Raw genomic sequence first — 27,300 nt, 5'->3', positions numbered from 1 at the left:
AACTTCTTACTCTCATAATTTCAAATATGACACATATGGATAACATGTAAAACACCTCTCTTTCATGCTTGGTAATCCAATTGCCCACTGGACACACTTCTATTGTGTGTCCCACCCATAAGTACCTCTAACACAGTCTCTCTCTCTCTCTCTCTCTCACCCCCCCCCATATATGTGTGTGTGTGTATTTGTATGTGAGATGTCTTAAACATTTTATTTATTTAATGAAAAAATTGATGACTGTTGAGCTCAGAAGCCAGTACCCCAACATACAGTGCTTTGACGTACTGAACTGAAGAAACCTTAAGATCTCTTCTGACTCCGCCATGCCCCCACCTCCCTCCTACCCCCCACCCACCCATCTAACAATATATTTAAAGCTCACACATATTCCTCTTTGGACATACTTGTTGTTCTTCCGTATTCGCCATTTCCTTTGTTGGCACAGCTATTCACCATGTCACTCAAGCTAGAAATACAGTGTCACCCTTGAATGCTCCTCTGTTCTTTTCTCACATGCAGTGAATTGCCAAAATCTCAAAATTTTGATTTCTTCTCTCCTTTTTCATCTGTATGATCACTCTGTTGGGTCAGGCTTCTACTCTTATTTGGATTATTATAATATTTTCATAAGTGCCTAGCTCAGTTTTGTTGCTGTTGTTAAAATTTGTCCTCTAAACACCTGTCAAAGCCATCTCAAATGCAAATCTGTCACTACCTAGCTAAGGCCATGCGTGATAGTCATGGCTGTCTGTGATCTGGCCCTTGCCTAGTTTACTAGCCAGTTGCTCCTCACCATTCATCAGAGCCTAAGTGCAACAGCGACACTGCTTATGATTCTCCAGATGTGCTATGCTTGCCCTCACCTTTGTATTATTGTGTGACACTTAGAATCCTTTAACTAAAATTTCAAGCCTACCACACTCCTCTGTCTTCTGAATCTTGTGCTTATCCTTTGGAACTCCACTGTAGTCCCTCATTCCTAATGTGTGATGTCACTTCTTTGCCTATCTTTATGTATAAAATCAGTCAGTGTTCCCAATGCAAAGAGATGATCAATGTTTGAGATGGTGGAAATGCTAATTGGCCCGATCTAATCACTATACATTATATGTATCAAAACATTACTTTGTAAACCATGAATATGTACAGTGTTATGTCAATTAAAAATAAAATTAAAACAACGAAATGGTTTTGGTGGGAAAAAAAATCCTTAGAGCAGTGCCTGCCATATAGCAAGTGCTATATACATGCTGGCTATTAATGTTCTTAGCACATTGTTTGTTGGTTTCATTTTTGGGTCCATTTCTTGTGTAACACTGTCAGAACCTACTGGTGACTGCATGAATGATGGCTGTATAGTGTTCCATCAAGTTGCTACATTTTATTCCAGTTATCCTCCTATAGGACAATTGTAAACTTGTTAACTTTCAGATAACACCTTGTTACAGGTTTTCTCTTACTTAGGATCAATTCTTTCACATAGATTCCTAGGAATGGGATAACTGAATCAGAGCGCAGGTATTTTGATGGCTCTTAAAAATACAGCTTTGTCCAAAAAGGTTAACTGCTGTGTCTAATGATGTGCCATTTTTTCTGTAGTCTGGTTAATTACATTGGGTATTTCACCACTAACTTAATATTTATAAAACAATACTTTATTCAACAAGTTAAATACAACATTTTACCATTTATATGTGTATTTGTGAGAACTGGCTATGTGTCTGTTGAGACCTAAAAATGATCTTAAATGTTTGGACAGGCTCTTAATATACTTGAGATATAAATCCTCTGTCATATTTGCGTGGATTTTTCAATAGCTTTTAACTAATGTTAATTGTTAAGATGCTTTAAAATGTTATATAATTAAATATAAATAATTTCTTTTGAATAGCTGTATTTGCTACATAACTTAGAAATGTGTCCTTCTAAATGTATTCTTAAAAATGTGTCTTTCATGATCTGCAATACATCTTTTTTATCTTTATGAATTTTTATAATTCCTAAACTTAAAATTCAAGTGAAGATTATTTTTTGTATGTAATAAAGTCTTTTTCAATTATAGTATACATAATAGCATTTTTAAAATCTTCCACATTGTTTGGGATGCTTATGTGATATGATCAAACCTTTGTAAAATGTCTATTTCTGATCTCTTTGTTAAAGAGAATATATGTTTTTGTTCCCAATGTATCTAAAGGGGATGACATTCTTTGCTTGTTGTAACACAGTCTAATTATTTGCTTACTTGTTTTTCTCTCTGGAAAGATATTATTCACATCTATATTTGAATTTCCTTGCTTATATTACTTTCTCTTTTGGATAACTGAATAATGATACACAAACAACATGGACTAACTATAGAGTAATGATTAACACTTTGGAAATGTAACTGAATTCCTGCTTAACTTGACAGTAGGTTTCCATTTAATAGTATTAGGCATTTCTTATAGATCCAATTGACAAGGTGTTCTCTCTTTGATTCAGGAGGTACTCCTCAAAAAGTAGCTCATGGACAAAGAATCTTCCTTGTTATCCTTCAGGCACATTTATCTTTTTTGCTGATTTCTAAACCAGCCATGAAATGCCTCTGTGCCTTTAATTATTCTGTTGCCTCTGCTTCTCATGCCCTTTCACAGGCTAGTTTTATGTATCTCTTGAAGTCTAGCTAAAGTTGCTTTTTTGTATGCGATTTTTTTTTTTTAAACTCTGTGACCTATGTCCCAGTTTTCTTATATGTAAAAAAGGGATTACAGCACCTACCTCAGGAGTGTGGGTAGAATCAAATGCTTAAATACCTGAAAGTGCTTAGTTTTTAACATCTAATAAGTGCTCAATAAATGCTAACTGTTGCTGCTACTGTTGCTCATTATCAACATGTCAGACTTCATTATTTTTTTTTTTTTCCCCAGGATCATAGAGGCTAACAAATCCTGCCTCAGGTTTATTTGTACAAAAAGCACAGGAGGACCCCAGCCCCATGCAGATGGCAGCCCAGAGGTGGGGGTGGGGGGTCGCACCAGTCCTTCTGTCCTCACGTTGGCAGACAGAGATACCTACTCTGTAGCCTTTGTAGTGGCCTGGGCACCTTTGGGAGCCTGAGCTGGAATTGAAGCTGGAGCTGCAGCCTGGGCCTTGGTTTGATCCTTGGCCTTGGCCTTGGCCTTTGGCCGGCACAGCCGGAGCCCCTTGGCAATGCGAGCACGAGCACGCTTCCCAAGCTTGGGGTGGGCAATGTAGGCAAGTCGATCAAGCTTGCGGCTGACACCCTTTGGGATCTTGGGCTTAACCTCCTTGGGCTTTACGAGGGCCTTGACAGCCTCGGCACGTGCACTCATGGCCTTGGCATTGTTGGCCTGCATCTTCTTTAGGCCCTTCTTGTTGTGCTTCTTGGCAAAGCGCATGTTCCTCAGGAACTTGGGGTCCACCCCCCGAGAGATTCATATCTTTATGATCGGGGTTTCTTGATACCATTTCTGTGCCATTTTCGGGACTGGTTGTGTGTGGTGTGGTTCTTGGACTTGGCCATGTCTGCACCTTTAGCCGCGGCTCCCGAAGCGCCTAGAACCGGAAGCCAGACTTCATTATTGGATGAAATCTTGTGTTTTTTTTAAAAAGAGGATTTCCCCCCTAAATGACCAGATGGTTCATTCATTACTGTGTCTTCATCATTGATTTCATGCTTCTCATTATGGTATTTTAAATACCTCATCTAAAAATGTTTTAATATTTCAGACTGAAGATTTATTAAATGAAATAAAACAACTTAAAGAGGAAATAAAGAAAAAAGATGAAAAGATCCAACTATTAGAACTTCAGCTTGTAAGTATTGTCGTGTAATGTGTAGAGACTTTTCAAACTGGGTGAAATGTGTTTTTCATAAAACTCTGAGCCAGAATTAGAGTTTAGCTTTATTTTTGGCTCTCAAAGTTGCACTTTTATATTATTTTTAGATTATATTCACTGTAATTAATGTGTGTGTTTTAACTTTTAATCTAAATATTAAGTATTTGGTTTGGAAAATTCTTCATTGATTCAGTGACCTCAGTTTTGGGTATTTAAAATTCACCAATTTGCATTCATTTTGTTGATAGAAGGGTAAATAGCTTTTCTTCAGATATATTTAAAGAAACAAGTACTAGTGAGTTGAGAACAGGATATTTTCTCTCTCTGTGAGGAGAATTAGCCTGGGTCTTCAGATTTAGGTAGCTGCATAACTGTCAGATTGAAGAGTATTCCAAGAAAATGTTTATTTCCTATGGATGATGTTGAATGATCCATCAGAGTCATGTTTGAATCTTTATAATCTAATAATTGTGCAATTTCAAATATTAGTCTCATTTGAAAACAATATGGTGTGTTGAATTTAATTATTATTTAGTTTGTATATAAAAGACCATGATAAGAAGAAAATAATGGCCTAAAAATCACAGCAGTCAAAAGGAAATCTTTGTTGTGAGTCAAGAGCACATTTTGGTCTAACAAAGCAATTTGGTGAAATATTAATCTCACTGAAAATATAAAGGATATACTGAGCTCTGAACCACTGGGGTCAGCTCACAGAGATCTATTTCATAAATAAATAGAGCAGACAAATCAAATATTATGATTAAAGAAAGAAAATTTATGAATCTGAATTAAAAATAGCATAATATTGCAAATTGAAGTCCTGTCACATACAAAATTAAACAGGCAAATAATAAGGCCTAGTGTTTGTGTTCAAAGCCAAAGACAAGAACCCAATCAACTTTCAGGGAGAGGAAAAAAGACAACAAAGGAAATTATGTAAGCTTCGATTTTTGCAAAAATATATTACAGAGCACAGGATATTGTGTCTTGTACAATTCAGAGAAGAGGTTATGAACCTCTTATTTTATATCCAAGCAAGTTTTTATTTATATGCAAAGGTAAATTCTGACCTTTAATGTCTTGACAGATATGCTACCCAGTTAATACATTTCAGATATTTGAGGGGTACATTGAAAAATAACTCAAGAATAAGGAGATAAAGATTAAAATGAATGAGCAGTGAAATGGAAACTAAGTGGTATAAACTTTTGAGCCACTAGTTGGAGAAAACTTACTGCCCATTTTACCTAGTGTAAATTACATATCATTCTAATGTTGGGATTTCTTTGCATTTACAAATCCTTAATTTTTCTGAAATTAAAAATTATTTTTAATTTTAAATTTTTAAGTTGCTATTAATTTTGGAAAATATTCAGATTAAATAAGTTTGAGGAAGAAGGTAAAGAATATGCTGAAGGAAGTTAGAAGTACTGAATTTTTTATCTTCTACAAATGAATATTCTACATTCTTAATTTTTAAAAATATACTTAGATAAATTATAATAATGTTTATGACATGCTTTAAAGTAACTATTAGTAAGTTGGAGTAAAGTATCTTGCAAAAGTTAAAATTAAAAAAAAAAGACATAGTAGAAAAATAAGGAAAACTTAAAAACAGCACAAAACTAAAGTAAAAGAAATTAGACCAAATATAACAAATATAATAGTAATTGCAAATAGTCTTATGCCTTGGAGAGACTTCCCTTGAGGATCTAAAGCAAAATCCAGTAACTTGCTTTGTATAAAATAAATTTAGCTAAAGGAAAATGGCACAATAAAGCTGAACGTAAAAGACTAGGGGAGGCTGGACATGGTAGCTCACTCCTGTAATCCCAGCACTTTGGGAGGCCTAAGTGGATGGATTGCTTGAGGTCAGAAGTTCGAGACCAGCTTGGCCAACATGGTGAAACCCTGTCTCTACTAAAAATAAAAAAAATAGCTGGGTGTGGTGGTTCACGCCTGTAGTCCCCAGCTACTTGGGAGGCTGAGGCAGAAGAGTCACTTGAACCCAGGAGGCAGAGGTTGCAGTGAGCCAAGAGCGTGCCACTGCACTTCAGCCTGGGTGACAGAGTGAGGCTCTGTCTAAAAAGTAAAATAAAAGATTGGGGGAGACAGAATAAAATTATTCTCATCAAAAATATCAGGATTGCAGTAGTAAAATTAGAAAAGTGAATTTAAGACGAAGATTTGTGAAAAAGGTCACTTTATATGGACATATGATAAATAATGAAAGATGAATCTTTTTATGCTGTGAAGTTTTGATAACATATTCTTTCTTTTAACCTCAGATTGTATCTTTAAAAAAGTAAGAACAGGTCTCTTCATAGCTCAAATTATATTACCATCTCTAAGCAATTAATAGTAATTCCTTAACATCTTCTAATATCTAGTCCATACTAAGATTTTCTCAGTTGTTCCAAAAACATCCTGTACTTTGATGTCCCTAAACTAAAATTCAGTCTAGGACTATGCACAACCGGTTATATCCCTTAAGTCTCTTTTAATTTAGAACCATTCTTGTGTGTGTGTGTGTGTGTGTGTGTGTGTGTGTGTGTGTGTGTGTGTGTTGATTTGTTGAAGAGACTGCACCAGTTGTCCTGAACAGTATCTCACCTTGAAAATAATTTTTAGAAAGATTCAAGAAATATTGAAGAGCATCCTAAAGAAAGAAAAGTGAAAGCATTAATCTTTATCAGTAGGTACCTTGAAATTCTCTGTACACAATATATTCAACCTAGAAATCATATTTATCGTAAAAGAGCCTGCCACCTGTTTTTCTAGGTGTTGTGCATAGTTTTCCCATGGATTGCTTGGGAAGCTGTGGTATATTCAGCTAGAAATTCCCTCTGTAAACACCTTAGAATCTCATTAGTGTGTTTACAAATTGCAGAGGCGCTGTGGCCCCATACCAGGAGAACTCTGATATTTTCTTTACAGTTCATGTAAAGACTAATGTTAGTGTGGTTTTCTCAACATAAATTTAGAGGATTAGAAAAGATACACTGCTTCTCACTGCAAGCAGTGATCTCTGTAAAGTGAATGCCTTAGTTTTAGGTGGCCAAGTATCCTTCTTATAGTAGAAAATTAGAAATTACTCAAAGATTTTAATAGTATCAAGTTTAGTTATAGAACTTGAAAAAGTCACTTGTTCAAACCAAGAGAGTTTTAACAGATACAAACCATTTGAAAACAAAGATAAGTAACAGCATTTTTCACATTATCAAATTAAAATCACCTATTTTAAAAATTTTTAATTTTTTTTACATTTCTATTCTTAATATAAGAATAAAAATCAGAAGAATCATAGACTAGGAGTTAAAGGACTTGTTTCTAATATTAATTAGGTAATGGCACTGACAGTTTCCATCACCTCTTTCTAGTACTTTCTTTATCCAAAATATGAAGGTTTGTCTAGGTGATTTCCAAGTTCCCTTTCAGTTATAGCCTTCTATGCTTTTTTATCTTTTAAAAATATATACATTCAACTCCAACCTATGTTTGCATGCAAACTTTCATAAAAATACATTGACATTATAAAGTGTTGTATTCAAAATATGCTGATTTAAAATCAGATTGCACTGCTTTGAGAATTAACTGAAAGGCATAGAAGTTAAACTATTCAAACCTTATTTAAAAATTCTAAGAATGCCTGTTTATCTTTACTGCAATATCATAGTTAAATAATAGTACAGATACATTTCTCATTGACTCTTCAGAATAATCTTGGGAAATTGCTAGTGTAGAGTTTCCTTTATGGAGACACGTAGACAGTGGAACTCACGTTAAGTGGGCTAGCAGCATAGTATATTTGAAATGCCAAGACAGACCTGAGTTCAGATCTTGACTTTGAAACTTAATAGCCACGTTCTCTGAAGGGAGTTCTATAATCTCTCCTAGGCCCCTTCTGTAAATGAGGATAATAAAAGTAGTACTGGGCCGGGCACAGTGGCTCATACCTATAATCCCAGTGCTTTGGGAGGCAAAGGCAGGCAGATCACCTGAGGTCAGGAGTTCGAGACCAGCCTGGCCAACATGGTGAAACCCTGTCTCTACTAAAAATATAAAAATTAGCTGGGCATGGTGGCGTACACGTGTAGTCCCAGCTACTCGGGAGGCTGAGACAGGAGAATTATTTGAACCCGTGAGGCCGAGGTTGCAGTGAGCCAAGATCGCATGCCACTGCACTCCAGCCTGGGCAGTGGAGCAGGACTCCATCTCAAAAAAAAAAGTAGTACTGACCATATAGGGTTATGATAGTTACGTTGTGAGAGAACTACATATGTAAACTACCTAATGCCTGGTCCGTGGATACATGATGAATAGCAACTCTTATATAAGCCCTAAATCATTCAGTGTAAATCAGTGCATACCTTATGATGTTTTAAGTTCCAAGTAAAAGTCCCTAACTAAAAGTAATTTTAAAAATAAAAACAGTTGTAAACTCAACAAGAAATTGTATAGGTCCCATCCATTTCCGTGGTTTCTTATTGGTCATTTGGCTAATGATTGATTAGGTTCCAGATGGATTTTTTTGGAATCCTCTTGGCTGTCCATTCATGGTCACAAGATGTCTGTTGCTCTTTGTGTCACATTCTCACACAGTAATACCCAAGGATAGGTTAAGGGCCTATTATCTCCAATGTCTGTTTTTAAAATCAACAAACCCTTTCTCAGATACCCTAGACTTTCCTATTTGATTGGCTAGATTTGAGTTACTTGTCCCTTCCTAAGCATAGAAGAATGGGATTAATCACATTGGTTCAGACTAATTAAGATCTAGCTCCTTGGGGTAAGAGATTAGGACACATTTCCCCAAATATGCGACCAAATAGAAGGTGAGCATCTGTACAGTCTCTCAGCAATAAAGAAGGCAGATGGTGAGAAAATGATTTGTTAAGTCATTTTATATATGTTGATGTGCCACTAGAAACTAGACTTTCCAAATTTTGGAAAACTCTTATATTTGCCAAATATTATTTTTCATGTGTTAGCATATAGAACAGAAAATAAATTATAGACAGTCCACTACTTAGGAGTTTTTGATTATATGATGGTACAAAAGTGATACTCATTCAGTAAGCTCCTCAACTTATGACAGAATTATGTCCTGATAAACCCATCATAGGTTGAAAATAATCTCAAGTCAAAAGTGCGTTTTTAGCAATATTTGAGTTTATTCAGGTGTGACCCCATCATAAATCAAGGAGCACCTGAATTTCTGGAATTGCAATAGGATGGAATAAGTAAAGTGCTTTCATTTCAATAGTGTTTTTAAGTTACCTTTCTGTTCATCATATACCCCTCATATATGTTAAAAGTTGATACTATTACAGTGAATTCCAAGAGACTGTAAGTTGACTCAATTATATATTGAATTTAGGGGGTTATTTTGGAGTTAGCATCTCACTCTGTCACCCAAGATGGAGTGTGGTGATGCAGTCTCAGCACACTGTGGCCTCGACCTCCTGAGCTCAGGTGATCCTTCCCTCAACCTCCTAGGTAGTTGGGACTACAGGCACATGCTACCATGCCTGGCTGTTTTTGTTGTGTGTTTTTTGTAGATACAGGGTTTTACCATGTTGCCCTGGCTGGTCTGGAACTCCTGGGCCCAAGCAGTCCGCCAGCCACAGCCTCCCAAAGTACTGGGAGTACAGGTGTGAGCTACTGTACCCGGCCTATATTGAATTTTGTTTCAGTGACTGTCTCATAGGAATGGAAAATATGTCTCTATGATAGACATTTTTGTTTTTAGATTTTATTTTGTATGAGGAAATTGGAATGATCTGATTGCAGTTAAGAAAAATTTTGAATATGGGTAAATATTATTAAAGTAGAAATGTCTCATTTTAACCTGATGCAATAATCAAGAATTTTTTAGTTTCCTATGAGAAAGTATGTCTACCTCCAGAGAGGTTGTTTAACAAATAATGTGGTTATTTTCTAGATTTTCACTAAGGGAGAATTCTCTTTTTTTTTTTTTTTTTTTTTTGAGATGGTGTCTCACTCTGTTGCCCAGGCTGGAGTGCAGTGGTGTGATCTCGGCTCACTGTGCGCTCCGCTTCCGGATTCATGCCATTCTCCTGCCTCAGCCTCCCAAGTAGCTAGGACTACAGGCGCCCGCCACCATGCTCAGCAAATTTTTTGTATTTTTAGTGGAGACGGGGTTTCACCATGTTAGCCAGGATAGTCTCGATCTCCTGACCTCGTGATCCACCTGCCTCCGCCTCCCAAAGTGCTGGAATTACAGGTGTGAGCCACTGCGCCTGGCCAGGAGGATTCTCTTTATCAATATTTTAATGATGTTTTTTGAAAGTGATGATTATTTGAGAAAGTTACTTTGTGTTATGTAAATGAGTGTGCTTTGAGTGGAATCGTGTGGAGAAATCATTTGTGAACAGAAATGGTCAGATGGATCTTGTCAAAGGGCTGACACTCTTCAAAATATTTCAGTCCAGTAAAGTCAACACATCGTGAAAGAGGCTTCATCAGACGGCACATGAGAACGGACATCCTGACAAGTGGACTGGTGGTATTCAGTGTCCAGCAGAGTCCCATAAAAAATGCATTTAAGAAACTGAGCTTTAGTGACTGTAGTACCATGACAGTTTAGGGAAATACTGTAAATTCTGCAGTTGTATTCTTTATATACTGAATATTCCTATATGTTCTACATCCATATACTTAACTCTATATATTGATTTACATAAAATCATATATTGTATGTTTTATGGACAGTATAAGAGATTGCCAAGGGTAATTTAGATTATTCAAAATTCTAACCTTATAAGGTTAGAATTGAGGCTGACTCTCAAACCCACTCCCTGAATAAGATGAGAGACCACTTAATAGACCTTAATGTTTGCTGTTGATAACGTTTTTTTTTTTCAAAAAAAGTAGCCAGAACTATTTTGCCATGTGTGACTTTTTTGTTGATTTGGTTGCATACCCCCTAAAAGAGCCCTGATTACCTCCTGTCATAGCTGTTACCTTTTTTTTAGGTAATTTATTTTTGCTTGTCTCTTAGGTGTTTATGTGTTTTCCTAAAGCTTCTCTTGTGTGTCTTGGTGTGTATATGCAGAATTAAACCAATGTAAAAATTTGTGTTTTTGTTTAGGCAACTCAGCATATCTGCCACCAAAAATGTAAAGAGGAAAAATGCACTTATGCTGATAAATATACCCAAACACCCTGGAGACGAATTCCTGTAAGTAACATGTGCTCTTAGCCTCCTCTCCGGTCATTTGCTATTTTGAGGTTTTATTTCACTCTTTTTACAGCAATCTCTAATAATTTTGAATCTGTCATGGCTGTTAATTTTGTTGTAGGTAATTTATTTTTGCTTGTCTCTTAGGTGTTTATGTGCTTTCCTAAAGCTTCTCTTGTGTGTCTTATGTAAGTGAATGTGCATTTAATAGCTTTTTCATTCTGCACACTATGGTTCATTTTATTTGTGTGTCTACTCTCCTCTTATTGCGTGTATTTGTGAGAGTAGTTCCACATGCCTTAAAGGAAGCAGCAGTCCTGTATGCAGTCATCCTACTTTAGCAGCATATGACACTTAGAAAATATATGATGTAGCATATTCCTTTTTTGTTAAAACTTTTTAAATGTGTTTATTATAATTACTCAGATGTCGAGGGTGTTAGGAAATATAAATGCACAAAGATACAGACAATAAAAGTTTTGTTTTAGGCAGAACTAGGGAATGGTTTACTTTAAATAGAAAGTACCTGTGTGTTCCGTGCTTATTTGTTTTTCAGAAATGTTGTATCTCAAAACATGTTTAGTGCTAAAAATACTCTATCATTTAATTTGAGTTCTTGAGAACTCAGTTCAGGATATGCGTGAGCCAGAGAATTATCATATGGACGTTAGTCATTCTCCTATTGTTTGGGGCCAGGTAATAGACATTTCTTATTAAGAGATTGCCTAATAAGTCAGCCTTGACTCTTCTTTTGCCTTATATTTAGGAGTGGAATTCTAGTAACACAAAGGAACAGAGAAATGTAATGGCTAATATAATCAGCAATTTAGTTTGTAAAGCTTAGCCATAAGCCTTTAAAGTTTATAAAAGAGTTTTGTTTCTTTTCATATAACAAGCATTTTTTTTGTGTGCTCTTATAAGATACGATTGTAGGAGTTAATCTATTCAACAAAAGTTTGATGATCCTCTCTCATCCCAGATATTTGGGTTTCGAACTAGAAGTGGGGAATTAGGGAAGGAAATACACAGACAAAGAAGGATTCCTCCGTTTATAAGTACTTCTTAAAGAAATTGGGAATACATTGATGTAGGTAAAGTGCTGTGTAAGTCTATAAGGTTCAAAGGATGTGGGAAATCTAGTTGAAAGAATCAAGGAGCTTGGTGAAGAAAATGAAGGTTGTGTTTGAATCGTGGAAAGCAAAAGACACCAACAGACAAAGATGATGTAATATTTTTTAATGTCAAAGGCGGTGGAAGCTCATCTGTTTGCAGACAGTTGTTTAATAGAAGACCATGCCCCTTGCTTCTAGATGGAAGTTTGGGCTTTCCAGGTGTCTCCATTTAACCCATAGGGATGTTATGTCTTCTAACTGTGCTACTAAGAAGATTGGTGATTCTATTAAGCATGATAAGTTCCATTTTGCCATCCTCATGGAAATCTTTATATCACCTCTGGCTCCTTCAACCTCACTGTTCTGGAAACTGGATGTTAGTCTTCCTCCTCATCAGACAAAAGTAACTCGTTCTGGAATGTATTCTTGAGTTAGTTTTACTATGATCTTAGGTCAAGTGAAGATCAATTTTTCAGCCTAGCACACCTAACAAACTCAGACTTCAGCTTTCCCTGTTATCTGTTACTATAGGAATCATCTGGCCAAATACCTTTGTTTTGTAGCTAAGGTAGCAAAAGCTAGGGAGATAAACTGGTGTAGCAAAGTTTCCATAATTAAAAAGTGGCTGAGCTAGTACTACAACTTAAGACTCTTGACTGCTAGTTCTAGGTTCTTTTCTCCAAAAGCACATTGAAGAGCCTTTGAAGGAGAGTGGTTTGCTGCCAACAGCAGCAGAGCAAAAATTTGAATGTATTGAGATTTTTCCAAGGGGATTTTGGTATCACTTAATGGCTGCAAATAAGATCTCTGAAGTAGAGAATCAACAGGAAATAAGAAGAAGAAATATAATAGTAGAACAGGGGAAAGGAAGAAAAGCAGATATGCATTTACTCATTCAGCAGATATTTATGTGCCTACTTCAGGCCAGGCACTGTATTAATTTGGATGTGTAAATATAAAGAAGATACAGTTCCATCCCTCAAGATGCTTGTAGAAACCTCTGGTATGCTTAAATGATAGTAAGCACACTCTTTTTCTGCATGTAAAGAAGCTAAGATGCAGAAGTGACTTGAGCAAGTGTTTATACAACTTGTATACAGCAGTCTTATTTTAGTTGCTTTTCTTTTGAATGGTTGCAGGAGGTGAGTGGGCTAGAAGGAATAGAGAAGAGAAAAGAATCATAGCTCTGGGAAGGGAGGACAGAGGCTTAATCTTAGTGAGAGATCATAATAAGGACTTACTTCCCTGAGAGGAAAAAAACAGGTGCTCAGGTTTGTACTGCATCGTAGAAGACTTAGCAGTACACTGTGATAATCCATAAAAACATACTTGTATTTTAAAAATTATTTAATTTATTTTGAGACAGGATCTTGCTCTGTCACCCAGGCTAGAGTGCAATGGTGCGGTTATGGTCCACTGTAGCCTTGACCTCCTGGGCTCAAGTGATCCTCCTGCCTCAGCCTTCCAAGTAGCTGGGACCACAGGTGTGTACCACCATGCCTGGCTAATTTTTTGATTTTTTGTAGAGACAGGGGTCTCACACTCCTGGGCTCAAGTGATCATTTTGCCTCAGCCTCCCCAAATGCTGGGATTACAGACATGAGCCACCATGCCTGACCACATACATACTTGTATTTTAAGTTACTGAGAAAAAAGGATTTTTGGTTGAAAAGGCATAGTTTTAGTAACAGTGTAAAAGAAAACTCCTCTACAACCAAGTTAGGTTCAATCTAATGTGAGTATGAAGAAATCTTTTGACATATTAAATTACATAAGTCATTTTCTCAATAGAAATAATAAAATTCAATACCTCTCACTAAAAGAATGAAAAAATAGAATACTAAGGATACTTTATGAATAACATGAGGCCAAAAAATATATGTTTAAAAGAGAAGTACTCTAAAGTGGATTTTTCCTTTCCTGTCTATTTTTATTGAGAGATAACAATATATTTATTCTATAGGAAATATAGAAAATAGAGAAGCAAAACAACTTAAGAAAAATTTAACGTACTTAACTCATACAAGCCAATGACAGTCATTGTTAACATTTCATATATGGTCTTCCAGCCTTTTTTGGTGATGTGTGTATATGTGTATGTGCCATCTGTCATATCTATTTAGATGGAATTTGTTGTATATGTGGCATTTGAACCTACATAGGTAGTGGTAATGATGGCTGCTATTATTATTTGGTTTGATTTTTTGCTAAACCAAAATGAAGAATGCATTACCTTTAATCAAGTTAAGGAGTTAATTCCTTTACTGGATGGTCTTTGTAAGGTTCTTGAAATAAATTACTACAGGTTTTTTTTTTTTCTGAAAGGTTTATACAGGCTTATACTACCACCAACAAAGTATGATCAGAAAGTGGCTTGGTGGCCATGATGTTAAGTTGTATGATTCAAGTATTTGATGTCATTAGGTTATATATATATATATATTTAAAAGCCCCTGATATTTCCCTCCACAAAAGAGGAAATAGAAGGGCAGGAGGGCTACCCCCTGTGCCCCACACCATCATTTCAGATGGTACTGGGAAGCCACTCCCAACTATTTATATAATGACCATTCCTGTTAGTGTTTCTTATCTTACAAATTCTTTCTTCCTCCTGGCCTAAAAACCATTTTATCATGCTATTTTCTGCATATATTCAACCTCACCTTTTGTGTATTGATTTTATATGTATCGATCCTCAGAATTTTAGGAGTTTTTTTCTGCCTGTAGTAAAATTTGGCTTTCATGCTACAGGTGCTTTTGGTGTTAGAGCTGTACTGATAAAGAACAAAACTGTTTGAGTTTGGATTGGTTGTTTTTTGTGAGACTAAACCCAGCAAGAGAACATTAGTAGTCACCTGTGGGTCCTCTTCATTTAGGGCAAGACAAAGGTTTCTACTACTATTGGGAACTGCCTAAGCCGTGCTATAGGCATAATACAGGATGTTTTCAAGTATAAGTTTTTAAGAACAGTGTTTTCAGCATTGAGGACCACAGTGTGAAACACTTCTTACTGGAGTAAGGGATCTATCTTCTACTTGGGACAGCAATAATATAGTGTTATAAACTCCCCTGAGCCTTGCATTATAAAAAGAGGGCAGCCATAAGTCATATTCCAGAATTGAGAATGCCCTACTCTAGAGCGGCACAGTCCTATACAACTTTCTGTGCTGTCCGTTGTAGTACCTGTAGCTACATGTGACTGTTGAGCACTTGAAAATGTGGCTAATACAATTAAGGAAGAAAATTTTTCATTTTCTTTAGTTGTAATTAATTTAAATGTAAATAGTCACATGTAGCTAATTGACATCATTTTGGACAAAGCAGCCCTAGACCTAATGATATCTACTTACATGGATATGGAAAGCCACCTAGAACAATAAGTAAAGGGCAAGTCAGTAAAAGCAATTTTCAGAAGAAATGAAGGAAAATTAAAAAGATGGAGTTCAGATTTAGGTGGAGAAAAAAGAGGGAAAAGAGATGAGAATGAGCTGTAAGAGCAGAAAATGATACCTCCAGAGGAAAGTGGGGCAATTTTTTTTCCCTCATCTGAGGGGCAAAATACCAAGCTACAATGATGAAATGAGTAACACGAAAAGAAGAATAACAATATGGAAGGTGCCTAATCACTCAAATGAAAATACTTGATGTTACTGTGAATACTGCTGGTGGATGTTGGTTATGCGAGAAATCAAGATTCATTTTAAACATAAAAACTTACGAAACCATTTTTAAACATAGTGTATGGATCCATGTACAAGCATATTCTTAAAAATTAGCATTATCTTGAACTGAATTTATTTTTATGTATTTCCAATACTGTTGTAAAAGCATTTAACATCAGTATTTAAAAATATGAATATTTTGCACATTAAGTAAATTGTAGAATCTTATGATATGTACCTTTTGTAAGCCATTTGTTTGAACACCTCAAGTTAACCAGAGAAGCCAAAATATTAGGAAAAAAACATTTCTGGACTCATACCTTCAAATGCCTTATTACTTACCCCTTGAATCTCTAAGCAGGGAGAACAGGGTAGACCCAAAGGATCTACCTGGCCTGTCATGTAATGACCTGACCTGGATTACTCTGAAAATTGAGTGTATGAATACACAGACCGTTGTATTGGTATCAGTGTGAAAAGGTGCCTACTAGTTAAAATTCTGAATGGGCACAATTTGATCTAATGCCAATTTTCTCTCATATTTTTAAGAACTAACTCTGTTATATATAGCAAAGAGGCAAGAAAAGATGATTTTATATACATTAAAAGTGATCTGTTGGAATTATAGTACTGAAAGATTAATCCGTGTTATGGTACGTATAAAAGATATGCATATGTAATTTATATAAGTTCAGCAATTGGAATATGGTCAGCATTGTCAACCATCCTTTTTGTGCTTGGAATTAGGTTTTTGGTCCCAGCACTTTGGGAGGCCAAGGCGGGTGGATCGCCGGATGTTGGGAGTTTGAGACCAGCCTGACCAACATGGAGAAATCCTGTCTCTACTAAAAATACAAAAATTAGCCAGGCATGGTGGTGCATGCCTACAATCCCAGCTACTCAGGAGGCTGAGGCAGGAGAATCACTTGAACCCAGGTGGTGGAGGTTGCGTTGAGCTGAGATTGCACCATTGCACTCCAGCCTGGGCAACAAGAGTGAAACTCTGTCTCAAAAAAAAAGAATTAGGTTTTTGGGCCTCAGATTTACCGAGTCAAGTATTTTCCCATCATAAATATTTATAAAATAGAAAAAGTAAAAGCAGAAAACTATCACAGTTACATCATAAAAATCACATCAAATGTTTATGATTTCCAAAGGAGACAGATTTTACCTAGTTTCTAGCAACCATGGAAATTTATTAGCAAAGAACTCCGCTCTATTTTTTCTTGACTGAGAGATGGGATGGAATGCTAACCAAAAGACAATGCAGGCAAACGATTTATCTTATGAATAATCTCCCCCAAATCCATTTTCTCAGACCGTAATCTTTCCTGATTTGGAAGTGGGCAACATTATTGATTAATTTTTATGTGGCAAAAATGTCAATTTTTTTTCTTTTTCTTTTTTTTTTTTTTTTTTTTTGAGATGGAATCTTACTCTGTTGCCCAGGCTGGAGTCAGTGGTGTGATCTTGGCTCACTGCAACATCCGCCTCCCTGTTCAAGAGATTCTCCCACCACAGCCTCCCAAGTAGCTGGTACCACAGGTGCATCCCACCACACCTGGCTAATTTCTGTATTTTTAGTAAAGACCAGGTTCCACCATATTGGCCAGGCTGGTCTTGAACTCCTGACCTCAGGTGATCTGCCCACCTCGGCCTCCCAAAGTGCTGCAACCACAGGCATGAGCCACCCACCGTGCCCAGCCAAATGTCCTGATTTTAAATTTAAACGAGCTCATTATTTCTCTGGAGAGACGTTGCATGTGAGTGCGTGTGTGTGTGTGTGTGTGTGTGTGTGTGTGTGTGTGTGTTCCAGAGGGAATTACTTCTTTAAGGTCTTTTATTTGTATTCACTATTACTTATATTTTTAAATGCTGCTAAAAGTATTTGTAGAGAAAATCATATATACATTGGTGTTTAAATAAGTAATATTTATGATCTGGTCATACAGTTATTTTTAAATTATTCAGTGTTTACTCAATATTAGACATTGGCCATGGAATACAGCCTGTGTTTTGATGATCTGAATGTTGACAGGAGCCATCTATGTTGCTGAGACATTGTGTGGCATGCAGAATTTATGACAAGAATTCTTTTGTTTGTCATTTCTTCTATTTTTTTTAAACATTAGTTGTGTTACTTTCTTTCATGGATACAGGTTAAACCAATAACCGAAAAAACAGAATTGTTTCTTAAGGATACAAACAAATTAAATATAGTTATTATAGCAATTGAGTGGTTTATTGGTTATAAGTTTACAGGTATCTAAATCTGTATTTTTCAATACCAGATACCAGAACTATGTAACGCATTTTTGAAAACTTTGTCTATAGTATCCATTAGAAGAAGCAGTTTGCCCATAGTGTGATTACAAAAGAGTGATAAGAAGTTGCAAAAAATGTAGAGAGAGCTTTTTTATCTTTCAACCAGTTTTCCACAATAGTTACATTTTACATAATTATAGTACAGTACCAAAACCAGGAAATTGGCATTAGTGATGGTGTGTGTGTGCATGCATGTGCACTTCTGTGCCATTTTATAACTTGTGTAGTAACGATCATCATATTTAAGGTATACAACTATTGTACTACCACAGCATTTTCCCTTGTGTGGTACCTCTACATTCATAACCATTCTCACTTTCTCTCCATTCCTAGCCTCTGGCAACCACTAAATCTGTTTTACGTCTTTATAATTTTGTTATTTTCAGATTTTATATAAATACTATCTTACAGTGTTGAGCTTTGGAGCTTGGCTTTTTAAAACTAGCATAGCACCCTGGAGATCCATTCAGGTAGTTGTGTGCATCAGTAGTTTGTTTCTTTTTATTGCTGAGTACTATTCCATGATATGGATGTACCACAGTTTAAATAAATAGTAAAGATGTTGATTCTCCCAATTTATGAATACAGTATGTCTCTCCATTAATTTAAACCTTTTTGATTTCTTTAATCAGCATTTTTCAGTGTTCAGAACACAGTTCACTACGTGCTTTCTTACATTTCTTTCTTTTTCATGTTTGGGGGTGGTTATAAGTGATACTGTTAAATTTCACTTTCCCTGTGCTGATTGCTGGTACTTAGAAATAAAATTGATTTCTGGGCCGGCGGGGTGGCTCATGCCTGTAATCCCAGCACTTTGGGAGGCTGAGGCGGGCAGATCACAAGGTCAGGAGATCTAGACCATCCTGGCTAACACGGTGAAACCCTATCTCTATTAAAAATAGAAAAAATTAGCCGGGTGTGGTGGCGGGTGCCTGTAGTTCCAGCTACTCGGGAAGCTGAGGAAAGAGAATGGCGTAAACCTGGGAGGCAGAGCTTGCAGTGAGCCAAGATCGTGCCACTGCACTCCAGCCTGGGCAACAGAGCAAGACTCCCTTGCAAAAAAATAAATAAATAAATAAAATCGATTTCTGTATATTGACCTTGAATTTTGTGAATTTAGTAATCTCACTTACTAGTTTTGAGAGTTTTTCTGTAGTTTTGGGTCTCCCCCCACCGTGCCCCCGGAGACGGAGTCTAGCTGTGTAGCCCAGGCTGGAGTGCAGTGGCGCAATCTCGGCTCACTGCAAGCTCCGCCTCCTGGATTCATGCCATTCTCCTGCCTCAGCCTCCCGAGTAGCTGGGACTACAGGCGCCCGCCACCACGCCCAGCTAATTTTTGTGTTTTTTAGTAGAGACGGAGTTTCACCATGTTAGCCAGGATGGTCTCGATTTCCTGACTTCGTGATCCACCCGCCTCGGCCTCCCAAAGTTCTAGGATTACAGGCGTGAGACACCGTGCACAGCCTGTAGTCTGGGGTTTTCTATGTTGACCATTATGTCATCTATAAATAGTAACAGTGTTCTCACTTTTTGATCTGATGTCTTTTATTTCCTTTCTTTGCATTATGTCACCAGCTTGGATTTTCATTACTGTGTTGAATAAGAATTATGAGAATGGGATTCTTGCCTTTTTCCTAATCTAAGGGGAAAAAGCATTCAGTCTTTCACCTTTAAGTAGATGTTAGCTCTCGATATTTGGGAGATGGTTTTTATCAAGTTGAAGTAGTTTCCCTCTATTCCTAGATTGCTAAGAGTTTTTATCATGAATGTGAGTTGGATTTTGTTACTCTTGTTTTGGTCATTGCTACGAACCTATGAGTTTTCTTCTTTAGCCTATTGATTGCACTGATTGATTTTCTAATACTGAACTAATCTCATAGGCCTGAAATAAACCCCTTTAGTCATGGTATGTAGTTCTTTTTATATATTCCTGAATTCTAGTTAATAGTATTTTGTTAAAGATTTTTTCATCTGTATTCTGGGGGTTAATGCTTTTTATTCTTTATTTTTCTTTTGTTGTATTGTCTTTGTCTGCTTTGTATTAAGTTAAATCTGACCTCATAAATACTTTGGAAGGTGTTTTCTCCTCGTCTGCTTTATGGAAGAGATTGTGTAGAATTAATGATTTTTTTTTTTTTTTTGAGATGGAGTCTCGCTCTGTCACCCAGGCTGGAGTACAGTGGCCGGATCTCAGCTCACTGCCTCCTGGGTTTACGCCATTCTCCTGCCTCAGCCTCCCAAGTAGCTGGGACTACAGGCGCCCGCCAACTCGCCCGGCTAGTTTTTTGTATTTTTTGGTAGAGACGGGGTTTCACCGTGTTAGCCAGGATGGTCTCGATCTCCTGACCTCGTGATCCACCCTTCTCGGCCTCCCAAAGTGCTGGGATTACAGGCTTGAGCCACCGCTCCCGGCCAGAATTAATGATTAATTCTTCTTTAAACATTTAGTAGAATTTATCAGTAAAATTATCTGGGCCTGGAGATTTCTATTTTGGGAGTTTTTAAAGTTATAAATTCAACTTCCTTAATAGTTATTGACCTATTCAAATGACTTCTTTCATCTTGGATGAATTTTGATAGTTTGTGGTTTTGAGGAATTGGCCCTTTTTCTCAGTTGTCAAATTTATGACTGTAAAGTTGTTCATAATATTCCTTTAGTACCTTAATGGCTGGAGGGTCTGTAGTGATTTTCCTTGTTTCATTCTGATTTTGGTAATTTACCTTCTCTTTCTTTGTCACTCTTGCTAGTGGTTTGTCAATTTTACAGATCTTTTAAAGAACCAACATTTTGTTTCCTTGATTTTCTCTATTTTTCTATGTTCAATTTCAAGGAGCCTGCTCTTTTTATAGTGAAAGTAAGTTTATTAGAGAAGTAAAGAAACAAAAGAATTGTTACTCCATAGACAGAGCCCTGAGGGCTGCTGGTTGGCTCTTTTTAATGGTTTTTTTTCTCAGTCATATGCTAAGCAAGGATTATTCATGAGTTTTCTGGGAAAGGAACGAGAATTTCCCAAAACTTTGGGTTTCTCTTTCTTTTAAATTATATAGTGCAGCAGTCCCCAACCTTTCTGACATCAGGGACTGGTTTCGTGGAAGACAACTTTTCCAGACGGGGAGAGGGTTGTTGGAGGGGTGTGGATGGTTTAAGGATGATTCAAGTACATTACATTTATTGTGCACTTTATTTCTATTATGATTACATTGTAATATATAATGAAATAATTATAGAACTCACCATAATGTAGAATCAGGGGGAGCCCTGAGCTTATTTTTATGCAACTAGATGGTCCCATCTAGGGGTGATGGCAGACAGTGACAGATTATCAGGCATTAGATTATCATAAGGAGCAAGCAATCTAGATTTCTCGCATGTGCAGTTCACAATAAAGTTCCTGCTTCTATGAGAATCTGATGCTGCTGCTGATCTTACTGGAGGCAGAGTTCAGGTGACAATGCAAGCAGTGGGGAGTAGCTGTAAATACAGATGAAGCTTCAACTCACTCGCCTCCTGCTGCTCACCTCCTGCTGTGTTGCCAGGTTGCTAATAGCCCATGAATTGGTACTGGTCTGTGGCCCAGGGCTTGGGGACCCATGATGTAGGGTAACTTCTGGACATTCTGATGACATTTGTGAATTGTCATGGTGCTGATGGGAGTGTCTTTTGGCATGCTAATGTATTATAATTAGCATATAATGAGCAGTAAGGATGACCAGAGGTCACTTTCATTGCCATATTGGTTGTGGTGGGTTTTGGCCAGCTTCTTTACTGCATCATGTTTTATCGGCAGGGTCTTTGTGAACTGTTTATCTTAATGCCAGCCTCCTCATCCAGTGACTCATCCGGTGACTGAGAATGCCTAACCTCCTGGGAATGTAGTCCTGCTGGTCTTATCCTCATTTTACCTAGCCCTTGTTCAAGATGGAATTGCTCTGATTCGGATGCCTCTATTTCCCTCTCCCCTTTACAAGGGGACCCTTAATCCTAAAAGTTGTAGAGCAACCAAGATCAATCTTCTGTGGTATCTTTTGGCTTAATAGGGGTAATGATATTCCTTCCTAATTTGTAGGGTCTCTTGTAGTCAAGGTAGAGTGGAGCGCAGTCATAAAGCAGCGATGTGGTGAAAGCCACTCATAACTCTGAGTCCTGACAAAAGGTGATATTTGGAAGACCAAAGTATTGTCTGTTCATGGTTCATTATGGAATATATTACCGGAAAGGGTAATCCAGACCCCAAGAGAAGGTTCTTGGATCTCACACAGGAAATCTTGGGTGAGTCCACAGAGTAAAGTGAAAATGAGTTTATTAGAGAAGAAAAGAAGCAAAAGAATGGTTACACCACAGAACTGCTGATTTCTGCTATCCTCATTTTTTTTTCTTTCTTCTTACTTTGGGTTTATTTTGGTCTTATTTTCTCTGGTTTCTTAAGACATCAGTTTAGCTTATTGAAGATTTTTTTTTTCCCTTTTCTGTCTCTACTTCAGCTGTTTCCTACATAATATATATTTTTTCAACTGTTTCTATACATTATGTATTTTCTTTTCATTCAGTTCGATATGGTTTGTTATTTTGTTTTGTTTTTTTGTTTTTTTTTCCCTTGAGACTTCCTCTCTGACTGACCCATGGATAACTTAGGGGTATGAATTTTAGTATCCAAGTGTTTGGACATATTCTTGTCATCTTTCTATTGTTGATTTCTAATTTGATCCCATTGTGGTCAGAGAACACATTCTGTATAATTTCAGTTATTTTAACTTTGTTGTGGCTTGTCTTGTGGCCCAAACTGTGGTCTGTCTTGGTAAATGTTGTGTGGATGCTTGAAAAGATTGCTTTTTGCTATTGTTGGATAGAATATTCTGTAAACATTGACTAGGTGCTGTTAGTGGTGTCCTTGAGTTTTATATATCATTGCTGATTTTCTTGTCTAGTTACTTTTATCAGTTGTTGGGATGGGGTATTGAGCTCTCCAATTGTAATTGTAGATTTGGCGATTCAATTTTATGAGATTTTGCTTCAAGTACTGTACATTTCTGCAGTTTGGTGTACTGTTAGGATCACTGTGTCTTCTTGGTAGATTGACCTTTTTATCATTTTGTGAGGTCTTTTTCTGTATGTGGGTATTCTTTTTGCTCTGAAGTCTATTTGATAGTAATATAAGCACACCAAATTTCTTTTGATTTTTTTTTTTTTGGCGTGGTATATCTTTTTCATCTTTTACTTTAAAAAATATATATATATATTTATACATAACATGAATTTCCTGTAATCTGCATATAGTTAGGCCGTGATCTATCTACCAATCTGTCTTTTAATGGTGTATTTCAGCCCTTTATATTTAATGTAATTTTTGCTATGTAAGTCTGCCATTTTATTTATTTTTGTTTTCTTTTTTCTTTATTTCTACTTTCTTTTTCTTTTCTGTATATTAGTTACTTTTTAAAATAATTCCATTTTTATTTATATATAGTGTTTTGAGTTTATGTCTTTATAATAATGTTTTGGTTGTTAGTCTAGGCATTATATTTCACACACACACACATTTATATTTAACTATATATAGTCTACTACATGTAGAAACCTTATATCCCTTTAAGTCCCTTTTCCTCCTCCATTTATAAGTTTCTTAAATATTTTCTATGCATATTTTAAGAAGTACATAAGAAAATGTCACAGCCATGCAAGGGTGGAGGCCTACACTCCCCAGTCCTCCCTTTCTGTTTTTTTTTTTTTTTTTTTTTTTTTTTTTTTGAGACGGAGTCTCCCTCTGTCGCCCAGGCTGGAGTACAGTGGCATGATCTCGGCTCACTGCAAGCTCCGCCTACTGAGTTCATGCCATTCTCCTGCCTCAGCCTCCCGAGTAGCTGGGACTACACACACCTGCCACCATGCCCGGCTAACTTTTTGTATTTTTAGTAGAGACAGCGTTTCACCATGTTAGCCAGGATGGTGTCCATCTCCTGACCTCGTGATCCGCCCGCCTCCTAAAGTGCTGGGATTACAGGCGTGAGCCACCACGCCAGGCCTTCCCAGCCCTCCCCTTCTGATGGGAATGGGGGCTGGGGCCACAGGTTTTTCTGTGGTGTTAGGTAGATTACTGGATACAAGTTTTCTGCATTGCTAGGCTACCTCTTTCCTGATCCTTTGACTAGAGAGTGCATGCAGACTTTCTTAATTGTTTTGTGTGTTCCTTGGCATTTGCAGGTGCTAGCTTCTATCACTCATTTTAGGATACATTAGGCAAAAAGAAAATCACTGTATTTTTCCTTGGGTCCCAAGCTGGTCTCACTTTTTCTCTCTACCTTTCGGAGTATTGTGTTTTATATGTAGTGCCCAAGGTTTTTAGCTGTGTTTGACAGCAGGAAAAGGGAGCAGTATTTCTACTCCATCTTTCCTTGAAACTGGAATTCCCTCTTCTATTAAATGCTGATCAGAGTATGTTATTTCTACTCTGTATAAGTAAATTGAAAGAAGCTAAGTAGTTGACACCAAGAAAAGTAAGAGAGCTGTTATTCTCAGGGTGGTTATATTTAGTAGAAGAATTTTTAAGATACGCAAATCAAAGTGAAGAAAAAGAGGAAGAAAGATTCCACCAATTGCTGTGGGTGTTTATAAACAAGAATGATCATAATTAATTTAGGTAGGATCAGGAGAAGCTTTTAGGAAATGGGTTTGAAAGAGCCTAAGGGGGCTGCATGGGTGTTTGACAGATGGGTAGAGAAGTGTAGGAAGCATTGTAGGTGGCAGAAATAAAATGAGTAACATTCTTTATCTTTCTGGGCATAAGCTCAGATGGCATACAGCTGTTCGATAAGCTAATAGATGGGTGCCCCTTGGCAGTGGCAGGCAGCGCTGTTTATGTATTTATTTCACAAAGTTGTCTTTCCCTTCTCATACTCAGACCTATGCCAGAGATTATGATTTGTTGGTCTTGGGGAAATGAAGATAGATATCATTGTTTTTGTTTTTAAAATTTCTTAGGTGGTTATAGCGTGTGGCCAGGATTGACAGATCTACAACTGCATCTCTAGATAAACACAGTTAATTAATGTAATTTTGTTTAAATCAGTAGTTACTTAGTGTCTGCTATATGCTGGGGGAGTTTTAGGCTATAGAAGGTCGGACATCGAATATCTTTTAAAACTCCTGCCAAGTTATAGGTACTGTGACAGATACTTTCACCTAAATTATTTCAGGAATTAATGATCTAGCAGGAGAGACAATTTAATACAAAGTTGATTGCTTTAAATGCCATATAAATAGAGTTACAAAATTAAAAATAGAGTTATAAAATTGCTGGAGTGGAGATGGGTACAGATATGAGTAACTAAATTATAGGAACTAAAAGTAAGAGGGTTCTTCGAGATGAACCAGTCCAACCTCTGCATCTGACAAATGAGAAAACTGAGGCCCAGAAATCAGTAATTTTCTCAGGGTTATGAGGCTTGGGAAAGATGCAAGGAAAAAAACAGTTTCCCTGACTCCCAGGTCAGTGCTATTTCCACAGACCTGCAAAGGTAAACATACCTGCTTGATGAAGGAGTCTATGACTGTTTTCTTAAGCATGTCTATGATGTTCCCATCTGAAAGTTTCTTTACTTAGTAGTACAGTGGGTAGAAGCTTGGTTCTGCAAAACGCATAGGGAAGATTTGGTTGAGAATCTGTTTAGTATAAAGCCTTTGAACCAAAACATTTCACAAACAGCAGAACAGCAGGTAGTATCTATGGAGAGCATCTGAGGTCATCAGCTTATTCAATATTTTCTAAGCTGTTTTTGCCAAATTAGCAAAAATATATATATATAATAATTTCAAAAGATAAAATTTTTATTTATTAGACTATCCTAAAGATTGTTAATTTAGTTTTTGTAGCTGTTGTTTCCCTTCATCAACATAGAAAATGGATCTTTTATGTTTCTGTTTTATATTGAACAATGTGGGATCACCCTTAAATTTAAAGAAGTATCTGATTATGCCTGAGTCAAAGAATGTTGATACGGAAAGTGAGAAAAATTTTTTCATTTCAAACTGTTCATAAGATCTGTAAACAATGATAAACTATTATCAGTAATTTTTAATACTTTATTTTTAAGTCAGATTAATTGGTCTGAAAAAATATACATAATTTCTTTTGCAGATTTAACTGGGTATGATGATGATTTGTAGGCTGATTTTCGTTGATGATATTTTAATAGTGTTTCAGTAGTTTTATTTGTGCATATGTTTCAGTCAGTGAGGAGGCTAGGGACATAAGACCCAATATGGTTCCCTTTGTATAACATTGAACAGTTCCTTTCTTGAAGAAACTTTTCTGTAAAGTGAGGAAATTGAAGTAAATGACATTTCGAGAGTATCATAGTTCTGATAATCTGTGATTAAAATAAGTAAAGCTAAGAAGCCACAAGTTATTCAAATTAAAAAGCATGCCCACGTAACCTGTGGCCTGCATGTCACATTACAACATCCTAAATCTTTTTTAATGCTGTGTCGCTTTTGCTAACTTTAGCTAATGTTCTTTTTTTTTTTTACCTGCTAATCCTCTGAAAACTTGTGATTTCAGAAGAAATTTTTTTTTTTTTTTTTTTTTGAGACGGGGTCTTGCTCTGTCACCCAGGTTGGAATGCAGTGGTGTGATCTTGGCTCACTGCAACCTCCACCTCCAACGTTCAGGCGATTCTCCTGCCTTAGCCTCCCGAGTAACTGGGATTATAGGCAGCTGCCACCACACGTGACTAATGTTTGTATTTTCAGTAGAGATGGGGTTCACCATTTTGGTCGGGCTGGTCTTCAACTCCTGACCTCGTGATCTACCCGCCTCGCCCTCCCAAAGTTCTGGGATTACATGCGTGAGCCCACTGCACCCAGCTGAAATAAAAATTTTTAGATGATGATTTTTTTGTATTTCCTGATTCACAAATTGTTGCATTTTCTGTGTGTTTAACACCTAAAATCTATCTCCCCCTTTAAATTCCTTCCTTTTCTGCAGAAGACTGGAATCTGCTACTTTAACAAGAGATATATGATGATAAATGTAATGTATACCAGAAAGAATATATTATTTCTTGTACATTGTACTACAAATATTAGAGGAAAATAATTTTTAAAAATATTAAAAATAACTGGGTTTGGATTATGATGTGTTTTTAGTAATTT

At 36.7% G+C, this 27,300-nt stretch overlaps 1 protein-coding gene and 1 pseudogene across 12 annotated transcripts in view; one reads left to right on the top strand and one right to left on the bottom strand.

Annotated features, from left to right (window-relative positions):
• The window catches only part of CCSER2 (coiled-coil serine rich protein 2), a 188,318-nt gene that overhangs the window by 141,664 nt on the left and 19,354 nt on the right, over positions 1-27,300 (top strand). For all 12 annotated transcript variants that reach the window (NM_001193762.2, XM_015147096.3, XM_015147100.3 and 9 more), the window contains 2 exon segments: positions 3,736-3,822; positions 10,964-11,053. In NM_001193762.2, coding sequence (NP_001180691.2) covers positions 3,736-3,822; positions 10,964-11,053 — 177 coding nt within the window.
• Positions 2,932-3,574, bottom strand: LOC698130 (large ribosomal subunit protein eL29-like; annotated as a pseudogene).

Source organism: Macaca mulatta, chromosome 9 (assembly GCF_049350105.2).
Source record: "Macaca mulatta isolate MMU2019108-1 chromosome 9, T2T-MMU8v2.0, whole genome shotgun sequence".
Lineage (NCBI taxonomy): Eukaryota > Metazoa > Chordata > Mammalia > Primates > Cercopithecidae > Macaca > Macaca mulatta.
The sequence above is the reverse complement of the archived record's forward strand: the minus strand, read 5'-3'. Positions and strand labels throughout refer to the sequence as shown.